General features: G+C 35.0%; 1 protein-coding gene across 3 annotated transcripts in view; it reads right to left on the bottom strand.

Annotated features, from left to right (window-relative positions):
- LOC129791656 (uncharacterized) overlaps positions 1-16,005 on the bottom strand; it is an 84,063-nt gene extending 68,058 nt beyond the window's left edge. For 2 of the 3 annotated variants that reach the window (XM_055829915.1, XM_055829917.1), the window contains exons 1-3: positions 15,799-16,005; positions 7,225-8,839; positions 802-1,109 (exon numbers count right to left, since the gene is read on the bottom strand). In XM_055829915.1, coding sequence (XP_055685890.1) covers positions 802-1,109; positions 7,225-8,486 — 1,570 coding nt within the window. In that variant the 5' untranslated portion in view covers positions 8,487-8,839; positions 15,799-16,005. The remainder of the gene's footprint in view (positions 1-801; positions 1,110-7,224; positions 8,840-15,798) is intronic. The other variant, XM_055829916.1, reaches the window with a different exon arrangement.
- Positions 16,006-23,187: the final 7,182 nt, after the last annotated feature.

Genomic DNA, 23,187 nt, shown 5'->3' with positions numbered 1-23,187 from the left:
TGAGTTATGCGAGAGTGTACTATAAAGTGAGTTATCTAACATTGGAAGGAAGAGTTCTAAGAAAACTCTCAAGAATTCTGAGAAAATTAAATTGGCCATTCTCAACACAGACCTCATTTCCTCATTAATAAATTAATTTTTAAAAATATAAAAAAATGCCCATATTCGGGTTAATTCTTCTGTATTTTGTTATAATTAATTGCACAAATTAATTATATATAATGGAAAAGCTAATTAAATGAAAGTTTAAAGCTTCCACTCTCCATTTGGATACTGGTTGCGTATCAAAGCAATATTGATGATTTTCATTTGGGGGGAAAATGAGTAAATATAACCACTAAAGTGAGCCTTAATGCAATTTAAATGAAATTATCAACTAATAGACAATTCCCAGCAACTTTGTATGTGCAGGGTGAAATGAAATGCATTCAAAATTAGGGGAAAATTGACTAAAACCAATTTGGCAGGAATTTCCCATTGAAAATTTATGACTAAAGTTAATTAATTCTATCTCAGTTCATACCTATATACATAACCCATGCAGACGATATTGCAAAATTAAATTACTTTTTAAAGTGATTTTTGCACGAAGAGCGAAGAATTTGGGGTGAAAATTGTAGTTGTTTTTTTAAAAAAAAAGCTTAAAGCTCTCTTGAAAAATATGTTCTAAATATTTTTAAAACTCTTCTTTCTTCTCTCTTTTGGTAAAAATAATTTCCTTACAATAGAATCTAACTTAAGGGTTCAAGAAAACATGAAAATTTCACATATTTTAAGATAAATTTTAAAGGAAAAACTCACATTTAATGTACTGCTCATTGCGTGCGATGACCTTCTCAGCATTCTTGCGCGCAAGAAAGAACCATTCGGACGTATTGCCGAGGTAGTGATATTCAGCTGCTAGATCCTTCGCCAGGGAGGCACCCTGATCTGGGGGTGGAAGGCGGTATGCAAAGGGGCAGAAAAGTCCCTTCTTGGCCGGATGCTGATTCCAATCGAAGCAATTTCCCGCCGCAAAGATATCATCGTCGAACTCCACCATTGAGAGCACAGATGCGTGTAGCAGGTGCTCAGACTCCTGAACGGCGGGGGAGGTTAATTTGAAAATTCTAAAAAAGAAAAACGAAAAGAAAAGAGAGAAAATCTCAGGCTTACTATCTTATATTGGCATTAACAAAAAATAGAGGATGTGTGTGCGTATTTTCTGGGTGAATTCTCCGTAAATAAAATTCATTTTGGGACATAGAGGGGATTTTGTGGGTGCGTGGTGATAATTCTTAACGACATCATTCAACCCCATTATTCTAGGAATTTTCATCATATTAGACACCCTCGGTTGGCATCTACATCGTAAACATCCTCAAAAATATCTCTTTCTCTATGCAAAAACCCCCGTCATATACATCGTTGATGGTTCCTGGAGAAAGAACTCCATGAGATGCGAAGGCTCGGAAACATCAATTCTGTGAATTACAGCAGAAAGCTTATCGCCCATGGAAGTGTTTCTATTTTATAATACAACCTACTCTTCCTTCATACAGTAGGTACATGTTTACAACAAAAGCTCCAACCTCATGGAGCTTTTCAATTCATCACTTGAGGGTAACAATTCAGGGGGAAGTGCAATAAATAAAATAGCCGCCCTCTGCATAAATATATCCTCTCTCTCACTCTGTCTCTAATTACTATTTCCGGGAATTTTAACGTTTATTGAGCTACCCCCTGGAGGGGGATTCTTTCAAACCCCTTTTTTTGCAGAGCATTTGTGAGAGAATTCATTTCTGTATTTACCTCGATGAGTTTTAAAATTAAAATTTTTCATAATTTTATATTAAATTTCCATGAAAAAATTATTTTCTTTTAATTCCAGTAACGCTTCAATATCTAACTAAGGAAAATTTAGAGCTTATATAAGTAATTTAAACCTTAATAGACCCCTTTTAGTTGCTTAACAAATTTAATTAAAAATGTTTTTTATTGATTTTTAAAAAATCAATGACAATTATAATTAATGAAATTCAAAAAAAATACGAGAAGTAATTAATTAAATTATTTTAATTTATCATAAAATGTGACTTTGAGCTTGAAAAATAAAATAATTAAAAAATAAACAAAAATATTGCTAAATTTCGCGTGAAATTGTCGTGTGTAAAATATTTCGCAAAAATTTTAATTAATACAGTCAAAATAATAAAATAAATAACTGACACATTTAACCTGAATTGCGTCATAAAAAATATGATTTTACTTTTAACCATAAGAGTATTCATTTGTGGGATTGGTAGCATTAAACTTAAGTTTCAATTTAGGTCTGAAAAGTATCTTAAAACAACTTTTTTACAAATATTTTTACCAATTTTTCGTCCTTAAAAGTATTCCAAGAACTCTTTTAAAACTTTTTATTTTGTTGAAATTTTTCCATTTAATTTTTATGAGTCTGATTTGAAAAAAAAATTTGTTGTCGCATTTGAATAACTTCTAGTTATTTTTATTAGAAGAGTGATGATAACTTCTCATGGGAGTTTATTAAAATTGCTCAGCAATTTATTATTCTGAGGAGCAGCATGGCGCATGCAAAATGATACCAAATCCATGTTAATTGATGCTCAAATCTCGTGAGGAAAATTATATGTAAAAATATTATTATTGATGACTGAATTTCAATTATGATAATGTGAAATATGCAAATGAGGCAGATAAAAAATTTCACATGCAAAATAAATATTAATTAATACGTTATCAACTATTCAAATTTATCATTTTGCACGAAATATTACGAAATTCATGATATTTGTTTATTTTTCTGAAATATTTCATTACATTCTAATTAAATTTGTATGCCCTGTGTTAAATTAAAATTCCACGTCTCTCTGAGCTTTAAGGAGCTTTCGCTCTATATATATAGGTATTATTTACAAATCAATATAGCAAAAAATTAGCTCTAGCAAATGGAAAAAAAATCAATGACATGGCGTGTTGTTGTGAAGCTCTATCCCGTAGAAAAAAGCTTTTATGGGTGAGAGGGTGGAGCTTTTTTTTTTCCTCCCAACCGATGCGATGATAGATATCATATTTTGAAATGGATTTGAGAAGTTCTTCTTCAACATGACATTCGAGCAGGTTTTGTACTTTATTTATGGATTTTGTGAGTCTTCAGAAGAATTTTTGTGAAATGCAATAAATTCCATACCGAAAAGCCCGCACATAGCTTCTCCCCACAGTTCCCGTCAATTCGTTCCAGATGAATGAAAATTCCTCGAAATAAGCCCACTGAGAACTTCATGAAAAGCCCCCCTCTTTCTCTCTGGCATGCGGGTTTTCCAGAGAGGGGACGGGGGTAATTTTTCCACACGGCCGAATGAATAAAACACCCAAAAAGTTTCCCTTAAATCCACATTTGATTTAATGCCATTAGGTGGGTGAGGAAAAGAGCTGCTTAATTGGATTTCAACACAAGGGCGGGAGGGGGGGTGCAGGAGAGGAGCTCTGTTGAGCGCTTCCATGTGAAATTTCAAAAAAATCCTAGAGCAACTTTTGATTAATGTGTGACGTGGGGAAAAAATTAAGTGTCGAAAATTTATACCTCCCCCGACACCTGAAAATCAACCATGATGGTGTTTTTTTGCACACGCACAGGCCCTAAATTTTTTATTAAGGAACTCTGTGAGTAGGGAAAATTTATTAGCAATGTATTTTAATAATAATAAAATTAAGAAAAAAACTTTTATCTCAAAATAAGTTCATTTGATTAATTTATTGAAAGAATCTCAATATGAAAATTAATAGTTTGTTAAAGTTTGCTAGAAGTTTGTAAAATTACTGAGAAATATTTTGAATGTTGCATCATAATTTATAAAATTTCCACGAAGTTTCATTTAGAATAGTCCAGAAAAATCAAGTCTTATCCCAAATTATTAAAATTACGTGTGAAAAGTTTGAAAACTCTTCTTTTTTACGGTTATTCGTACGTTCAATGTTTGTTCTAACGTTCGATGGTCATTGTAACATTTTTTTGGATTCTTTATTAACGTTTCACGTTCATTTGACATTTATTCTAACAATTAAATTTGTTTTTATATTTAACGATTCTTTTTTTATCGTTTGACATATTTTTCAAACATGACTTTTCTTTTCTAACGTTTGGCATTTCTATTTTAACGTTCAAAATTATCCTTTTAAATAATATTTAAAGCAATTTTTAAACTAGAATTGTTTTATTAGAATCTGGAGAAAATCTTAAAATTTTAAGATGTTTAGGCATCCCCTCCTTGACTACGCCACTGCTCTTTAATCGAATTCACTAAACTTTTCAATAAATAAACAACATTTAATCCTTTTTTATGTCCTTAAAGTATACAAAGAGAATTTTACAAGCGTACTGGAAAATCTGGATTAAAATCTTCCTCAAAATTGATTTAATTTATCATTTTTCTACATTTCCAAAAAAAAACTTTTAGACTTTTATGACTGATTTCTACTAAAAATACACGAAGCTTAATACTTCAGTGCAGAAAAAAACTTTAAATTAAATAAAGAACTTTACTTTTTTGCAAATAACCAACATTCAAGTAAATTCAAATACTCTGCTGTGCTAAAGGAAAAGAAAACATCCCCGTGAATGATCTCAATAAACGCTTAAGAAATAAGAAGAAGTTTCCCTTTGAAGGAGTCCCAGGGAAGAAGTTAAACAGTGCATGAGCGAATCGGGCTCTCATGGTTCCATTCGCTAATTCATTTAACATTCTCGGAATACTCGTCCCATCGCCTTGGCATTATCTCACCCAGCGCAGACGGTTAAGTATGTTTGCATTTGCCGGGTGTATTCTAGGTCATTGCGGGGTGGGGGTGTTTTTTAATCAAGAAAGCACATCTCTAATCTCACGAGAAGAATTTCGTGATTGTGTCTCTGTTTACTTTCCCGGCAGCATCGGAATAATTAAATGAGAAGAATATTTCTTCTTTTTTTGCGTGAAGGGAAGAAGAAAAAAAATCTTCCTGAGCTTTGTGGAATATTTTTCCCATTTTCGCGCCACTTCCGGCACACAACTCCGGTGAACGATAAAGTGATTAACCCATTAAAGGCAAACATTTTGCCGCGGCTATCTTGTACGTTTAAAGAAAGTTCCTCTCTCTTTTGGATGTTTATACAGAGTCGTCGTTAAGTTTCTTGAGAAAATATAAAAATTTTCCTTCAGCCCATCTGCAGGGTATTATCACCCAGGATCTCCGGGGGTGATTACAATGGGATTTATCTTGTACTTTAAGTAAACTTTTTTCCATTTGGAGATTGTCAATATTTTCTTGGCGGTGCGTACGGTAAATGGAAAGGAAATGAAGGAGCATGAATGTTGGCTATAAAAAGAATCTCTCAGCTCCATGCCAAAAATGAAGCAACGAAAGCCAGGAAAGGATAGTAAACTTTTACTTATATAGTCTCACCAACTTTATGGAGATGGGTTCTAATCTAGAGAAATGAGAAATGTGGTGCAGGATATTTGAGAGAAATGCTTTTGTGTAGCATCTTTAAAATAACAAATTAAATCTTTTGTTTTATGTCTGCAAAATGGGCAAAATGTCCAATAATATTCTAATTCAATTTCCACCCAGAAACTTGAATTTAATACAAAATGAATCTGGAATTGTTTCCAATTTTGTTTAGAGTTTCATCACTTTTCCCATCTACGGAATTTAATTACGTGGCATGGACAATTCCTAAATATGCTCTCCCCCATTCATTTATGCTAAAACACTGCCCACAGCATTATAGGATGTTGTTTGAGCTCAAACGTATTCACTTTTTAACCCCACTCCACCCCCAATTGAAGCTGTGACTTGGATGTGAAATCAGTGGAAAAGCGCTTTTCTATAGCGATGGAAAGTCAATGAAATGACCCAAAGGGAGGGAAATACTGAAGAAGAGGGGGATGGTGGTGAGTGTGTAGAAAGCCCAACGGGGAGATGTGACCTGATCCTGGACAAAGGGTAGATGTGTGACAATGAGAAGGTGAAAATCCATTTCAATCCGGAAAGGTATATCAAATGGATTTCCCTCGCGGCAAGGATCAACAACCAAGGGATGCATTTTTGCTAAATTAGGTGTACCACCCTCTTGAAGGATATTTGCAGTTTTTTCTGCTTTATTTTTTTGGGATTTCATGACTTTGTTTTATTAACAATTAGAGAATATTTAAAAAAAAATATTCATATGAGAGATAAATAATTTGTGAAAGTTTGTAGAATATTATGATATTTTTTATGGAAAATTGAACCCATTTTTACCTAATATTAGCTCTTATATTTAGTAAATTTAGTAAAATTTAGTAACTAAATTCTAGCCAAAGACGTAAAATTCAATTTAGTACTTTATAGGTACAAATTTAGTACTTTTTCCGATTGAATCCAGAACTTTTTCACCTTTAGAATTTACTATGTTTTTGGCTAAAACTTCGTATGTTGTCTGCTTGAATTTAGTACTCTTAACTATTGAATTTATTACTTCGGTTAGAACTTTAGTACTTTTTAAAATTCAATCTTAAGAAGTAAATTCAATAATTAGAAGTACTAAATTCTAGTCGAAAACATACTATTAATTAAAGCCAAAATGATAGTAAATTCTAATTGAAAAAGTTCTGAATTCGATTGGAAAAAGTACTAAATTTCGACGAATAAGTACTAAATTAAATCCTGAAAAATACTTTAAAAAAACAGTTAATTTAAGCTAATGTGAATATTCAGATCTTTGGAAATATTGTGATTATTCCCTAATCTTTGGATTATTCGCGTAAACAGTCAAAATATTCGGCAGATAAGCACCCCTTCATAAAAATCACAGCAAAGGGTGTGCTTTTTTAAGGACTTTAAATTCTTTGTTCATTTTTTTTAAGGACGCTAAGAATGAATTAAAAAGTAGTACTTTATAGCCCTGGCCATAGATTTTCCTTAGAAAAGTTTATATGAACATATCTTTGAAAACTCACCGTATTTTAAGAAAAATTTTAACGTCAGCTCTATAAGAAAAATATTAAAATTAAAAGAAAATTTTTCGAAGAAGTCTTTCAAGCTTCTAATTTTCAAATCTTTATCTGATCTGTCTAGATGAATTCTCCCTGAATTTTAATAATCAATTAAACTGACCATAATGTGGTGTACAGTGTTGATTTCATGACAATCCCACCCTTGGAAAAGCATAGAAGATACATATATAGCGAAAGGGGCGCTACTCACCTGGTCAGCATGTTTGCTCTATTGACGGCAACTTCCGCCTCAATCCGGAATCTATCCTGGGCGTAGCGGTCCACAACCCCCTCACCGAGATTCAGTGCTGTGCCTGCAGTGCAATTGGCACCGAGAAGGTGTTGACTCTCAACAATTTGCAGGAAACGCGTAACCACATCGCGTCCCTTCATGAGGTTTAGCCTATTGTTGCGGCTCGTCTCGTCAAATTGCATCTGCTCATCGTCGAGCTCATGGCCCCAATCGAGGACGCTGGACTCATCCTTTGGGTCCGCGATATCCACAACGGTGTGCTCATCCTCCACCACCTCATCAGGGGGGTCGTCGTCGGAATAGAGGCCACTGGGGCTGAACATACTGGGTGCATCCGCTTCCCCGGCGAGCTCGTCGTATTGTCTAAAATCTGCTGATGATGAGTTGACAAGTCGATTGTTACGCTGTGCACTCGAGGTCCTATTTGCACCCTCCGCCCGCCTTTTATCGCCACTTATCGACGTAGATGGGGTTGACTCCGTGGAGGGTGTTGTCTCAGGCATGATGGTGGTTGTGTTGAGGGGCAAAATTGCACCACTCGAAGCATCATTCCGTGCCTCAGCCCGGAGTCGTTCGCCGTCATTGTCCCAGGAAGATGTGTCTGATTGATAGAACATGGCATAGCTGGAGGATGCTTCGAGGGCCAAATTGCTGATTGTTCGCCGGTGGTGGTGGGTTTGATTGCGTGGCACATCCCCGTGCTCACGTTTGCGCTTAGAGCCACCCCCATGGGTGGTGTGATTGCTCTTCCAAAATCCAGATTCCAACAGCTTCCCGGGGAGATGGTGGTTGGACCGATGATTCTTTGACACAGTAAAAACGGGGGAATTGGGGAGATTTTTGTGGGAGAATTTCAGCAATTTCGCCTGATGCTTGTTGTCGGACTTGTGATGCCTCCGCCGAAGCTCTTCGCCATTGTTCTGATGATGCTTGTGCTGGATGAAGATGTCCGTATCATTCATTACTTGGGCACTCCATTGTCCACTCTCCCCACTTAGGACTTCGGGATACTGCTGCCCAGCCGTAGCCTCCAGCTCGGCACTCACATTCTGCTGCGGTGGTAGCTTCCGCAGCATCACGGAACGTCGGTTGTGGGTGGATTTGAGGGTTGAATGCCTAGCACGGGAGCGCCCATGATGTCCCAATTGGTCAGACGCCAGAGCGAGCGTGAGGATGGCAAGAGAGTGCAGGAACCACCACAGATGGTGATTCCTCAGCATGATTTGCCCCACACACGGAACAACAAACCACGTCACACCCTCTGCCCGCGTGAACACATATCGCGGGAAAAAATTTTCTTGTCTCCCTTAGTTTTCTTCAGTCGCTACACGAATTTACTTTTTATTCGCACTTTCTTGACATAAAAGCACATTATTCACCATAGGATTTTGTAGGTCACTACTGAACACAACTTTTCCCATACATCGTTCCTAATGTTCGTCAGTGTGCCACCCTCTTCTTGCCACCCACGTGGGAGTTGCCGCACACCAGCAATCATTTCACCCGCGCTCACCTCTTAGCTCCTGGCGACGCGCCGAGGGTTCCTAACACACAGCTTCCACGTGCTATATACCTACAAAAATGTTGATTTACATTGTGGAAAATTTTATAGGGTCGCTTGAAAGGGGGTGAATTTGAATTTTACGATTTCCAGTTCATTTTACACAATAAAGATAATATTTCAGCCAAGGCAACAAGATTAGGAGAGTCAGCAGGAATGGAGTGCAAATAAAAACTTTACAGCTCCTTCGGCAAAGATGGGGGGGTGGTGAGTCTACTAGAGCTTTTCTTCTGAGCCCCATCGATTGACTTCGTTTATCCTCCCTCCTAGAGCTAGAAGGAAGAACTGTGCAATTTGTCGGTGACACCAATTGAGAACAGAAACCCACCCCTATGCGGGGCAAACACCGAAGCGGGATAATGGTTAACAAAGTACCATGATTTGCTTTGTTGCATGCATGCGATGTTAAAATTCACACCAAGAAATTCCATCATAGGACGACAAGAGAAATTTTCAAACCCTTAGCTTTAATTTGAAATATGAGAAGTTTTAGTTCTTACAGTTGGGAAAACTTTGTTCTTATCTCTCTCTCGCAACAAAGTAAGACGAAAAAATGTTGTTTGGAAAGTTATAAACCTTCTTTTAATCCCTTGAGAGACTCCCTACGAAGGAGCTTTCGCATAGCTTTTTGTAAACATACGTGAAGTCAAGCTTCGAAAGTCTCACAGAGTATACGCGGAGATCATTAAAAAGAATGGGATGTAAAATAAATTAAATTGCCTCCAGGCTGTTGTTTATTCTTATATTCTCAAGGTAAGTTTTGGAAGGATTTTTTTTTATCTATATTTATTCTTGAAAGCTCAGCTTTTTACATTACATACATAGCTATTAACCCATTTTCCTAGAATCTCTTATAAGAAAGTATTTTTCATGTATTAAGTTTCTTTTCTTTTCAATTCTAAGAAGCTATTTTTATAATTTTTTACTATGAAATAATCTAACTTAAAAAAAAATAACGAATTTAACCCTTTGAGGTTTAATTCATGTGGTTTAAAGCACTGAAAATCCTTTAATGAAAGCTTCTATAGGAAAAGAAATTGAAAGAGTTTTCCAATCCCGAATGTATAAGAATATTTTTAAATAGGTACCAAAATTGTAAATTAAAAAAAAATGGATGAAATTTAATAGGTCAGAAATAAATTTCTTAAGTTAGCCATAAGTTTTCTTAAAACAGACTTTAGTTTTTCAAGTCAAGTTTAAGTTCTTTGAGCTAATATTGAGTTTTTCAATTCAGAATTAAGATTTTTATGCTAAATTTATATTTTTGAGCTAAGTCTAAGTATTTTAGCTTAAACTTAAATTTTTTAAGACAAACTGAAAGAGGGCTAAATTTTTAGATGATTTGATTAATATCAATGCTTGAAGATAGCCCAGAGAAAATTTGGTCGTTTTAGGGCAGCAAAATTAGCAAAAAATTTTCAAAGATACATACAGTCCCGATTCGACTAAATCTGCCCTTAAAACTTTAAAAAAAACTGACCTTAATAACTTAAGCCCGGTTCTTAAAATAAATTTTGGCTTATAAAACTTTAAACTTAAGTTGAACTTTGTAATAAAACAACTCCAGCGATTTTTAAGAAGTTCGGAATTTTAATAAATATTGTAAATTGAAAAATTAGTAATGTTAAAAATAAAATCATTGGGATTGAATGCCCTGGAGCCTTGGCTTGAGAAGTGGCAGATCAGGATCTCCGAACAAAAGTCAGCACATATTACGTTCACCACTAGGCACCAGGTATGCCCGCCGGTGTCTCTCCATGGTGTCGATATCCCCAGCCATAACTCTGTGCGGTATCTAGGCATTCACCTTGATCAACGCTTGACATGGCAGAAGCACATAATGGCAAAGCGTTGTCAGATGGGACTGAAGCTGCGCAAACTTTATTGGATGATTGGCAGATCATCCTCACTCTCACTGGAAAGCAAAGTGATGTTGTACAAGGTCATGCTGAAGCCTATGTGGACGTATGGCATACAACTCTGGGGTTCTGCGTCTCATTCTAATATAGAGATATTGCAGCGGTTCCAAAACAAGGTCCTGAGGATCATGGTCGATGCGCCACGCTACGTCCCCAATGATTTAATTCATCATGATCTGCAGATTCCGTCGGTGGAGGAGGAGATTTCGGAATGGGCACAGCGATATAAGGGCAGAATTGCTGATCACCCCAACCCATTAGCGAGAAGGCTTGTTGATGTTCAGGCTGTGAGCAGATTTAAACGTCCTAAAGTGCTTAAATTCTAAGCTTATTGTTATATTGTTTTTTTTGTTTGTTTTTCTATTTTCTTGACTTGACTAATGTCGATTTTTGCCTTTTTGAAGTAAGTCATTGGACTTAACTTCCCTCTCGTCCTTAATGTCACTGTCATAACAATTGCTGAATATATGTATTAAATATAGTTGCAAATAAAATTCTCACAACAAAAAAAAAAAAAAATATTTTTTAAAAATGTTATTAGCAGATAGGAATTGAAAACTATGTTATTCCAAAAGGATTTTTTATAAATAAGAAAAATTGATAGTTTAAGGTTAGATTAATTCGGACCTATTGAAATTTTCTATTTTTAGCCAAAAATGGATTAACTAACAAGGAAAAACTATTTCTAATTTTTCTCATTCACAAAATATCCTAAAATTAGGTAATATTTAGTGTTAGAATAATTTCTTTTTATGCTTTCAAGCAAAATAAAAGGACTTCATGTATTTTAATAAGCTCAAAAAACATTTTTGTAAATTACAAAGAACAAGAGATAATAAAACAATATAGAAAATCTAGAAATGATTTTCAATTTTCTTCTCGGATCAGCTGGGAAAACCTCGTAAAAGACAATCCCAAAGTGAGCAAAAACAAATTATCTAATCTCCCTCAAAAGACCGCATAGACTTTGATGGAAGATCTCCAAGACTTTCCAACTTTTGCTTCAACTTTGTAATAGATAGAGGAGTGGTGTTCGATTTATAAACTTTAAATTAGATTGATTCTTCGGGGTTGAAGTGCGATTTATTGAAAGCTTAATTTCACATGAAAAAGGGAACGTATAGTCCTCAATGTTAGGGACGATGCTCGTTAAGTTGTGTGGAAACTTTGAGAAACATGAAGAGCTCACGTTTCAGTTCACCTTCTCCCCCGCATCTTTGCCTTGCAACTTTTTACTCTTCTTCAAGGAATGTGATGCATCTCTCGCGGGAATGTGGGATGAATTTTAATTGAATTTTTCATTTGAAACTTATGGAAATTTCGTCCGCAACTCTGTCCCCTTTTGTCATGCTGCGGAGGTTCGGGCAATTAGTTAGTGTCGCGATTAGATGCGTGGGAAGAATTTAAGCGGATTTCCGTGCATTTTCGTGTCATTCTAATCACAAACTGTGCAGTGTCCTCGAAGAGGGTGGGAAAGTTATGTGGCATTTCCTGAAGGGAGCATGTTGTAGAAGATCCTCTTTAGCCCACTCAATGGGAAGTTCTTCATGGTGGTGGCTCAGTGTGGAAATTGGGTTAACGAAGAGGAATATCTAAATGGGAAGAACATCAAGCATTAGATGCATAAAGGGGAGGAAATTAGATTTCTCGCAACTCATCATGCAATATTAAATTGCAACACTGTAATTGACTTTGTTTTCTCTCTCCCTCTTCAAGCTTACAAGGAAGGGAGTCATTAAATATGCACGAAATCTCTTTGGCTCATTAATCTATTGTTATTGTTGCATAATTTCTCCACACAGTGGGGAACTTCATTGGGTCATTGGGGAACTTTTTTTGTGTAAATTAATTCTTTTTATTTACACAATATTAACCCTTTAGGATCATACACTGACCACAACATAAAACATAAATTAATAATTAATTAATAGATATTTTTTAATGTGAAAATTCATCAAATAATTATCGGAAAAGCCAATGAGTAAATATAGTAATTACAAAAATCAATGATTCAGTGTCAACAGGTCACGTTTGGATTAAATTAAAACCATTAGATTAAATAGATGAGCTAATTGAATTATTAAAATCATTTTTAGTCTCTCGGATAATTATGTTTTATAATGATTTATAATGATTTTAATGCGCCTTATCAATTTTCCAGATTAGCATGGATTTCCATAAATTAATACGAATGTACTAGGAGCAAAATAGCAAATAAACAATATTCCATTTTGCTCATTAATATCCACACAGAAGGATTTTCAATAAACTGAACACCTCATAAATTCTCAATGAGAAGCAAAGCTTTTAAATTTTTTTAAAGAAAAAATTTAAAAAAATCGAATTATTCACTTTTCTGGGAATAAAATTAATTAAAAATGTATAAATTTGAACTTTTTTCTTCTCGATATTTCGCTTTAATTTCATTTTGTGGGATATACAACTTCCACAAGAATTTCTTCCCTTAAAAGAAAATATTTCGTCTGAGGAATTTCTCAAGGAGATAGCCCTTCAGTACCTCAAAAAGGAATTCGACCTCGTGCAAAAAAAAATCCTCCTACCCTTATAAGTCCGTGGAAAAGTATGTGAGAAAGTATTTGATAAAATATGCTGTGATTTTTTTTCACCCAACAAAGATTTCTCTCGCTCGAGGCGAAAGAAATTGCTGAAATTGGCAAATTTCCGGGAAATTGAATACTTTGCACACACACAGAGATTGCTGATGGAGATAGTTTTCCATGGGAGTGAAGTCATTTACAAATTTTCAGAGCAATGAACTCGATGGATTTATTTGAAATTGACCACTATTCACTCCCACTGAAATGCAAATAAAATGAAGAGAAAGTTTATTCATAAATAACGTAAAGAATTGAGAATTTTGAACTCTTTGCGAGGGTAAAGAAAAGGAAGGAATAAGATGAGTTTGCTTAGGGGTAATAGTGTAGAACTTTAGGGAAGAAATGAAAAATTAATAATCCGAATATTTCCGAAAATCAGAACCGAATATTTTAACTCAAATAAATTCTCCTTGGTTGAAATTCTCTTTGAGGTTGATAAAGAGTTGATTTTTCCCAGAAAACTTTATTTTTCTTACAAATAAAATGTTTTTTATATAAGATTTAGTCATTTTCTAATTTTTTAATCAAGCAAAGTTATTTTTCCAAAAATCTTTTAGAAAATTCACAAATAGATTCTGGAAAGAATTTTAACGTTAAATCACGACTAAACAAAGAAACGAACTCTTAAAATCTTAAATCTTGGAATTTTTTTTTTGACAGAATCAATACATCAATCTATGTATTTAAATAAAAAAAACATTAATTTCAATAAGAAAAACATTTCCACAAAATTCTGACATTATTTAAAAAAAAAAACAAATATTTTAATCTTTTTTCTTCCACTCTATAAATCCCGAACAGATTTAGATTAATCAGCAATAAACTTCTGTCTTAATTTTATTTATTTGTGTAATAGAGAAGCAAGAGTTTTGATAAAGAAAATCGTTTAAATTTAAACTCCTTCTCACGTCTTCAATTAACTTTTTAATTTTCTTCTCGTTTTAATTGACTTTTAACTCCCCACAGCATCTCTCACTTTATTTTAATTAGAATTGTTTGATAAGATTCTTGTTGCTAAATCAAAATACTTTTTTATGATTCACTTTCCTTTAACCATTTAATAGTCAGATTTTCACGAGAAAAGTTTATTTTAATAACTCGTTTTAACCAGACATGCACAGAAGTTTATTTTTAAATTTTTCACCTTTAAAATTATCAGAAAAAGTTAGTTTTAACCGAAATTCTTGAAATTATGCATAAGAAGTTCCAAAACTCTTTCATTAATTGAATTTATGATATTTATTAAACTAAAACATTTTTTTATTCACTGAAATTGGCTAATCTATTAATAATAACTTAGAACTTTTCTTTAAAAGAGCAGCAGGTTTTCAAAAACTTTCCTTAAGGATCAGAAAATATTCAAAGACTCACAAGACATCCCTGCATGGATTGTAATGAGATATAAAAAATATTAACATCGATAAATGAAGCAATCTCCGTAAATGGTTTCACATATCACGCATAACCAATTTTTTGTCACGAAAGGGTTAACTCTATTACTAAATAAATTTTATGCACGAGAAATCCCGTCAACCCCAACATTCAACCACTTACGCCATCCTCTTAAAATACTTCTGGGGCCAAGGGGAGATAAGAGAAAAAAAATGCATCCACCACAAAAATGCCGGATGTGAATCACCAAAAAGCTTTCCGGAGGACTGCCCCGGAAAACCCTTGAGCATTGTCTTCTCTTCACATTTTATGGGAATATTTGCCATGGTATGAACATGATATCAACCCCCCTTGAAGAAAGGGGGTGTGTACTCAAAGTTCCTTTTTTTAACGCTTCCTTCCTCATTGTTTGCCCCCGAGGCGACGAAAGGCACCAACACTCTTTTCTTTCCCAACAGACGGGGTACGAAAGGGGTTTGGCTGAGAGCCCGAATGATGACAAGAAAATAAGTACCGATCGGCTGTGGTTTTATGAGGGGGTTGGGTGGAAAATTCAACAACGCCCTGATTAACCTTTTGTGTCCACTTTCATCCAGATGATGCCTCATCCCTCCCCCCACCCGACACACCATATTCGTTGTGAGGGAAATTTTCTTCTACGAAGCTCCCATCAATCCCCTTTGGGGAAATTGCCGGATAACTAGGATTATGATTATTGGGATTTGCTCTCATGAAGAGAAAGAAGAAAAAAATCCTCCATCATGGTAAATTCAATGCCAAACGAAGATATATAGAAAGGGAAATGTGGAGGAATACATATAGGTAGCTTTTTGTGGTATAAATTAGCTTTAAGACAAAGCCAGCAGCAGAAGAAGCTTCAGGTTGTGAAAGAAATCTTCATCATACAATTTGCACAGTTCTTTCGGGTTTTCCTTCACGAAGCTCAATCACTCTGGAATTTTCGCGGAAAATCACATTTTGGAGGAAATTTTCCTTCCTTTGGGGGTGAATTTGGGGGGAAATTAAAATAAATCCAATTTACTTTTTTTATGAAAAGTTGGGGAAAGCAGAAGGGATCACAAACACTAAATAGCACTCGCACGCATTTAAATCCACATACGGTGAGGCAGTTGGAATAGCAGAGGGTACAACCTCACCGGTCTGAATTCCACGAAAGACTGCCGAGCATTTGGCACTGCACTGGAAGAATCGTCCACCGCTGGAAAGTGGAGTTGAACGCGCCAAAAAGAACGTCCGTTCGTCGCACAGAATCAGCGGCAACTGATAACTCACAGCTCGAACATTTTCCAATTTTCCCACACAGAGAGTCAGCTTTCCAGAGCTTTCGCTCTCTGTGAGCTTTTCGTGCCTCTTCTGCACACTTTGTGAAAAGAGGGGAAATCTCCCAGCACTGGAATGTATTTCACACCGTAAATTGGGGCATCGCACCTTCGGTACTTTATGAATGAGCGTGTGAATACACTGAGAACATTAATTACACATTATTTCCGCCCCCAGTGGACCACACACAGTTGCAACCCACCAAACGGAAGCACCCCCTCGTTAAATTTTTTTTTGCAAAAGGATTTTTTTTGCTCATACCGAATGATTGGGAAATGGAGAAGAAATAATTGCAAAGATTTTTCCTCCTACAAATGCGGAAGGTTGAAGCATTTTTTCTCCCTTTTACGTAAAGGACTCTTTTTATTGCTAAATGCGTACGACACGTGCCACGCAAAATAAGATGCGGATGTTTGTGAAAAAGATCACAAATATAAATAATTTATGTATAAACGAAAGGTTAAAAAATAATTTAAATTTTTATTATGTATTTCGGTTGATTGAAGGTATTCATCGCGTGGTAGGAGTATTACGGAGGAAGGAAAGGCTGAAAAAAGCCTCTGAGATATTTTATTTATTACCTACATTATCAAAAAATCATAAATTATCAAATATGCAAAACGAAATTCAATAGAAAAGAAACACACAAAATTGAAATGAAGGACGTTATGCACAATATATGGAAAATATAGAAAACTTAATGAATCTTAAAAAAAAATTAATTAAAAATTTTCCTTTAGTTGTAAGAGAAAAAGGTTTCTTTTTACATTCTGAAGTTTCGCAGAAAAAAATTAAAGGAGTTTATTCATTGCCTTTTTAAAATTATTTTTGTTTAAGAAAACATGGGGCTTGCATAATTCTGTAGAGCATAAAAATTGAATAAAAAATTATCAATAAGACTAGGTAACAATTTTTGCAGGGATGAGCTTAAAAAATCCAGCAAAGTTTTGTCATTAAAATACAAATAATGACGTCAGAATTGTTATTTTTTGTAGTTTTCTACAAAAAAATTTTACTAATGCTTCGTTATTGATTTTAATAAACGTGTATTTGTATTTTTAACATTTTGAGGACATTTCTAGACATCTTGGCCAATTCAATTTTAAAATCTTCACAAAGTAAAATCTATTTAATTTATCGTGACATTTTCTATTTTTTATGCCAGAGAATTTGAATTACTTCAGGTACGTTGAAAGAAACTTAGAAAATCATTTACTTTTTGAAAGAAAATTGACATCAAAACTGGTTAAAACTATTGATCCTCAAAGTGTTAACAACTGTGGTCATCTGAGGGAAAAATGACGTCATTGTTGGAATTTTTGACCAGCCCTTCCCAGCTGATCCTAGTCTATACAATAATACGCGGTGTTCTGATTATTTTCTCGAATTAGAGGTTTTCCTATACGAAGAGGGTAAACTCCTTTTTACTCATTTTTTTGAATATTTGAATGGGAGCTTTTCTACCCCTTCTTACCATTTACTTTCTGCAGAAGTTTTAATAAGTTCACCGACAAAAATGTCTCAAAGTAAGTTTCCAAAGTTGCCCCAACGAACGTTATACGTGAATTCACGTTAAAGAAGTATGTATTTAAATATTTCATGAAAACCATGTGCAATTTGTTAAACTAATTTAAAAGTTTTCATAGAAAATCCCAAAGGGATCTTTTTGACGTAATCTCCATTTTGACTTTTCCAATAATTCACAGAACAAGTAAAATGTGTGCAGGTGAAAATGTAGAATTTTACTGAATTTTGTAGAATATTTTGCAGAATTTCTGTGCTAATTTATTGATGTGGAAGAATATTCTCTCTATGTAGTGCTGCTACATCTTTTGATGTGGTAAAGTATATGTAGCATATGGTTGAGAAAACTCTCGGAGAATTAACTCCCAAAACAGGGTATAACTCCTCGAGAAGAACTAACATGTTTTGGGGCTAAAGACAGGAGTTAGTTTGGTGAGAAATTTACCAATACGGGGTGGTTTGGGAGGGGTGGTGTGGAGAATTAGAGCTTTTGGGAATTTGGACAAGTTCCAAAATTCAAATTACTGTCACCCAGTTCAAACTGACACAGAAGAGAGTCCTCGACATCCATTCAAGAACTTCCGGAGAAAAGCCATATCCGTTTGCTTCGGGTATACCAAATAATTTCTCAAGTGCAATTAAAATTTTAACGTGAATATGCTCCATCATTCGATGAAAGGGATTCCACAGGCAAAATGGAACCACCACATTGCTAAATTCACCGAGAATGGAATTTTTATCTTTGTATATAGCACGGATGGGTATATAGCAACTGCGTGGCAATACTTCAAATTTATATTTAGTTGTTGTGTGTCATCAGGATCAAATTATCGCTCTCTCTCTCTCGTTCAACTTCCTCATAGTCCATTAAATCCATCGTGTACAATACCATCGTGCTAGACACTTTAATTTCCGGCCCTCCTACCTATCATAAATGGCAAGATATGCGCTGTAATTTTTTTCATCATCTCACCCCCCAATGCGGAGCCCCGATTGTCCCTCCACCATCCCCAATGGGACGCGGCGGATGGTGATGAGCAAACATTTAAGACGAAAGCACCCCCACGAGGGTATCCCCAACCACCCCCCACCCCCCGGAGGAATTGTGCATCGACAGTCACTTCAATCTGAAAAATTACCCATCGTGTCGTTTCCTCCGAGACAGCGAGGAAAACGGGGGTGAGGGCGCTTCCTTTCAGCCCAACATTAATATTCATGAGGGATGTATAATATTTGTTGAAATTCCACCATTCGCAAATATGGCCCATAAATCGAAAACAATATTGAATTGAGTCTTGCACACTTGCGGTTGAATCCCATCCGCATTTTCACACGGAAAAGCAACTGCAATAAACTTGCAAGGAAATTTAATTAGAAGCTCATTCTGTCTGTATTTCAAGCCACACATATCTCCTCGGGAGAACTAATATACAAGCACCGGGGTCTCCCTCTGCCCCCATATCACTCACATTTGTGAACATTGCAATGCATTTTCTTTCCATCTGCACCCTCTGCACCATCCCCATGCACCTCCCCTCTGTGAAGCTGAGAAAATCGAGGAATGATGAATTTTGTGAGAAAATTTAAAATATACATGATTATGTGGCAAGATTCTCTTTCAAGATATTTCAATAGGGGTGGAAAGTAATTTTCTTTTCTTGGAATTTTCTTCTTTAGTTGCCTTACTTGTCTATAAGTAGGAAAATTTTAATAATGTCATCTTGCTAGAGAGTTTGAGAACGAAAGAAAACATTTTAAAATGCATTTGAATACTTATTAAGGAGACAAAAGTTTTTAGGAAACAATTAGTTGAAAAAGGAGTTTATTCATTTCAATCACAAATTAAATGATTGAATTATTCGAGAAAATAATCAGCTTAATCTTGTAAAAGATTGTGGTAGGGTCAGAAATCTTCTGACTTCTCATTTTTTTCACTGAGAGATAAGCAGGGAGATAAGCAAGAAAAAAACAAAAGATTTGCCAAAAAATGCAAACAGTGACGTAATCATTGTTTATTTGTCCTTTTAAATGTATGAAACATTCACGCTGATGTTTCATCTGTTAGTTTTGAAAAGATATTTTTGAAACATTTGATAATTCCTTAAAATCAAATTGATTGAACCAACAAGTGCTCAAACATAATTGAATCAATCAGATTCATTAAATATTGATCAATAATTAATAAATCAATTGACTTAATTAATTGATCAATTATTGACTAAGAATTAATCAATTTTTGGTCAATTCTGACTATGTACTTAATAAGTGATACCCTATGCGAAACTACAATGACCCAATATTGATGCCAACAGTATTGAGACAATTATAAATGAAACATTAATTAATCATGGATTGATCAACTATTGACCAAATATTGTTCTTCAAAATTTTAGTCAATCAGTTGGTCAATTTATGCACAATTACTAAACAAACAAACAATTTATACTCAATTATTGGTTATTCATTTTATTTTCGCGTGGCAAGAAATTTTATTCTATCCTTGTCTTACTATTTATAAAAGAAAATAATTTTATTGTGATTTTATGTGTTTGATCAATAATTGATCAATAATTGATCAATAATTGAGCAATTGTGGTCTAATTCATCACAAATTATTGTTTTCACAAAGAAAATGAAAATACAACACAAATGGAAAAAGAAAATTTTTAAAAGAAAAGTAAGAAAAGCCCACAATCAAACCCCCTGTTAAGTATGAAGAAAGTTAACAATCCAATGGACGCGAATGGGTTAATTTTAAACACCTTCCCAGTGAAACATGTGCGTGTTTGTAGCCACGATCGGAATGACAGTGCAGTAATATAAATCTTTTGGAAAATGTCCGGAAAACATCACGTGTCTGTCATCTGAAATATCTTGTGATCATGCAACATATTGAACCATGTGTGAGTTTTCTCAACTTTGTAGAGTACAATTTTCCATCTTAAATTACATCATTTGTAGCAAAAGAACCTCCAACGATTGCTTACACGCGATTCCTCTTTGATACCGCGCTGTATCTCCATGGAAGGATTGAAAGTCTAACAAGATGTGTATACGGAGAAAAATATTATTTTCCCATTCTTCAGATGTTGCAACATGGAGTGAAATTCAGATGGAATTTCAATTAAATTGATACAGCGTGATTATATGGAAAATATTTTCGCGTGGAGAAAAATTGCACAAGAAGATGAGATTTGATTTGATTGAATATGAAATATTTCTTGAATCTCTGCAATTTTTGTGATTATTTTTTAGCTGTGATTTTTAATGGGAGAGAGAGGATTGATTTTAGAATTTTCCTCTAGCAGTAAGATATAAGAGAGTATGATGGTTTGTCTCCATTATTATGATTATGATCCGGAAAATAAAAGAAAATTCCACTAACCGTCTCAAGAGAAAATTTTCTTATGCAAATTAGAAAATATAAACAGAAATTTATGCGAATGAGTGGCAATTTTGAAATCTATCCCAAAAATCATTCTGCAGAAAAATTACCTCCACTGTGGGGTTGGGGGATGAGGAATGAAAAATGACATTGTGTATCTTCCCCATCGTTGTGAAGTAAAAATTCAAACATGTATGAATTTCCTTCCGCATTAAAATATGTGTCAGAAATAGCTGATATTTCTGGCATTATTTATGACAACTTACCCCAGACACATTTACGCTTATTTTATGTTTATAAATTGTCTTGCAGGAGCATCACATATTTCTCAAATATACACATATCTCTTGCTTGCCATTTCGGTGCTTTAAGTTCTCCCTGTATGCATGAGCTTTAAAGTTGTGTGTACATAGTTTCCATGGGAGTGGGCGTCACGCTACACCGCTCAATGGAAACTACTTATTTTGAAATTCAATGCCTTTTTGGGGGGGGGAGGGGGCTGAAAAATCAAAATGTAGGATATATTTGAAATTCCTCAATAAATCCTCTTTATGCCATTTCATTCCTTCTTTTCTTTCTTCCCGCAATGTAAACACGTGATTGCAGTAAAACATTTTTGGATGGGTAGACAAGAAAAGTGGGGCCAATTGAGGGGACTTTTTGCCCATATTGCAGAGAGAAAGAGAGGCAAAAAAAGCCATTTTTGATGAAAGATATCAATTTTCTCATTCATACCCATTTTGTACAGAGAGAACCCCCACAGAGATCCACCCCTTTGCGAAATGAAGAAAAATGATCTTATCTAAATAGCACGCAATAATACTTTTGAGAGCTTTTTCGCCCCATCTCAACCCCCAATCCCATCCTTGTGGCCCATTTGCAAATAACGAGCATCAGGGTAATTGCGCTCAATGTTTTGTGGGGAGCATTGGAAAAATATTTACCTATCCCTCTCTTTTTGGATCCAATTAATTTGTCTGATTTATTCTTAATTTCCATCAATGAATGGCATTCTTCCGGAATTCTCGCGAAAGCGGCAAAAAAGCTCTCCTCGAGTATACTGATTGATTGCTCTTCTTCTTCATCCAGCAACAGAAATCTCCACTCCACATTCTACTTGGTTTTTTTTTCCTTCACAGAAACCCGCCCTTTTACACACAAAATAAAATGCAATCAATAAGTGGAACATGAGAAATCCATTCAGCCACAGTGATGGTATTTATAAGATTTCCTGTCAGCGGAAGTGAAAAGTGCATCGGAAGGGCGATGATGAGAATCTCACAGGGAGATTTTCCCAGAACTTCTTGGCCCCAATTCATTCACCCACCACCCACGCAACCAAAGGGGTGCGTGACTTGAATGAAAATTCCCAGGCAAATGAACTCCATCCAGGAGATTTTCTTTCCTCTTCAGAGACGTTGAACGGTGGAATCACAAAAGTGCCCTCGCGCATTCAATGGGCGGAAGTAATTAGGGCGAAGGGAGTTAGTGGAAAAGGGTTTGAAATATCAATTTAACTACCCCCAATGACTTTTTGCCTTTTGTCCGTCTTCGTGGAAACTCACAGGAAATCCACCAAAGTCAATTGAGGATTTAATTTGTTAAGAACAAATGGACGACAGAGGAACAGAGGACAGTGGAAAATTACATTCGAATCGATTCAAATTGATTTTTACATTAAATGATAAAAAAATCAATTCTATTGACTTTCATTTAATTAATTAATTTTTTTTTAATTAACACGTTGTATCCTGCTGGACGTCTAAATGTGTGCTCGGCGAGCACTGAAAGTTTTTATTCTTATGCCGTAAGAAATTGTCGAGATATATTCAAAAGGCTAATTTTCTTTTTTTTTAAAGCATTACTTAAACTTAAGGGGGGTGTCTCTTGGTTTTCAGTTTTTGGTTTTTTTTTAAACTTAGTCTTTCGATGTTGGTTACATTTGTAGCCTAATTATTGAAGTGTTAGGTGCGACGCCATCTTGTGATTTTCCGACTTTTCCAGAGAACTACCATAAAACACAAAAATATGTTTTTCTCAGGATCTACTGGATGGATTTTGATGGGGTAAAAAGCAAATGGAAGAGGAAATACCAATGCAGATTTTGATGTAGCGGAATTTTGAATTTACATTCTGGGGCTGAGAAAAATGAAAAAATGTGATTTTCTTCACGATTTCTTG

This window comes from Lutzomyia longipalpis, chromosome 3 (genome assembly GCF_024334085.1).
Source record: "Lutzomyia longipalpis isolate SR_M1_2022 chromosome 3, ASM2433408v1".
Lineage (NCBI taxonomy): Eukaryota > Metazoa > Arthropoda > Insecta > Diptera > Psychodidae > Lutzomyia > Lutzomyia longipalpis.
Note: the sequence above shows the minus strand (reverse complement) of the source record. Positions and strands in the feature narration are given on the sequence as shown.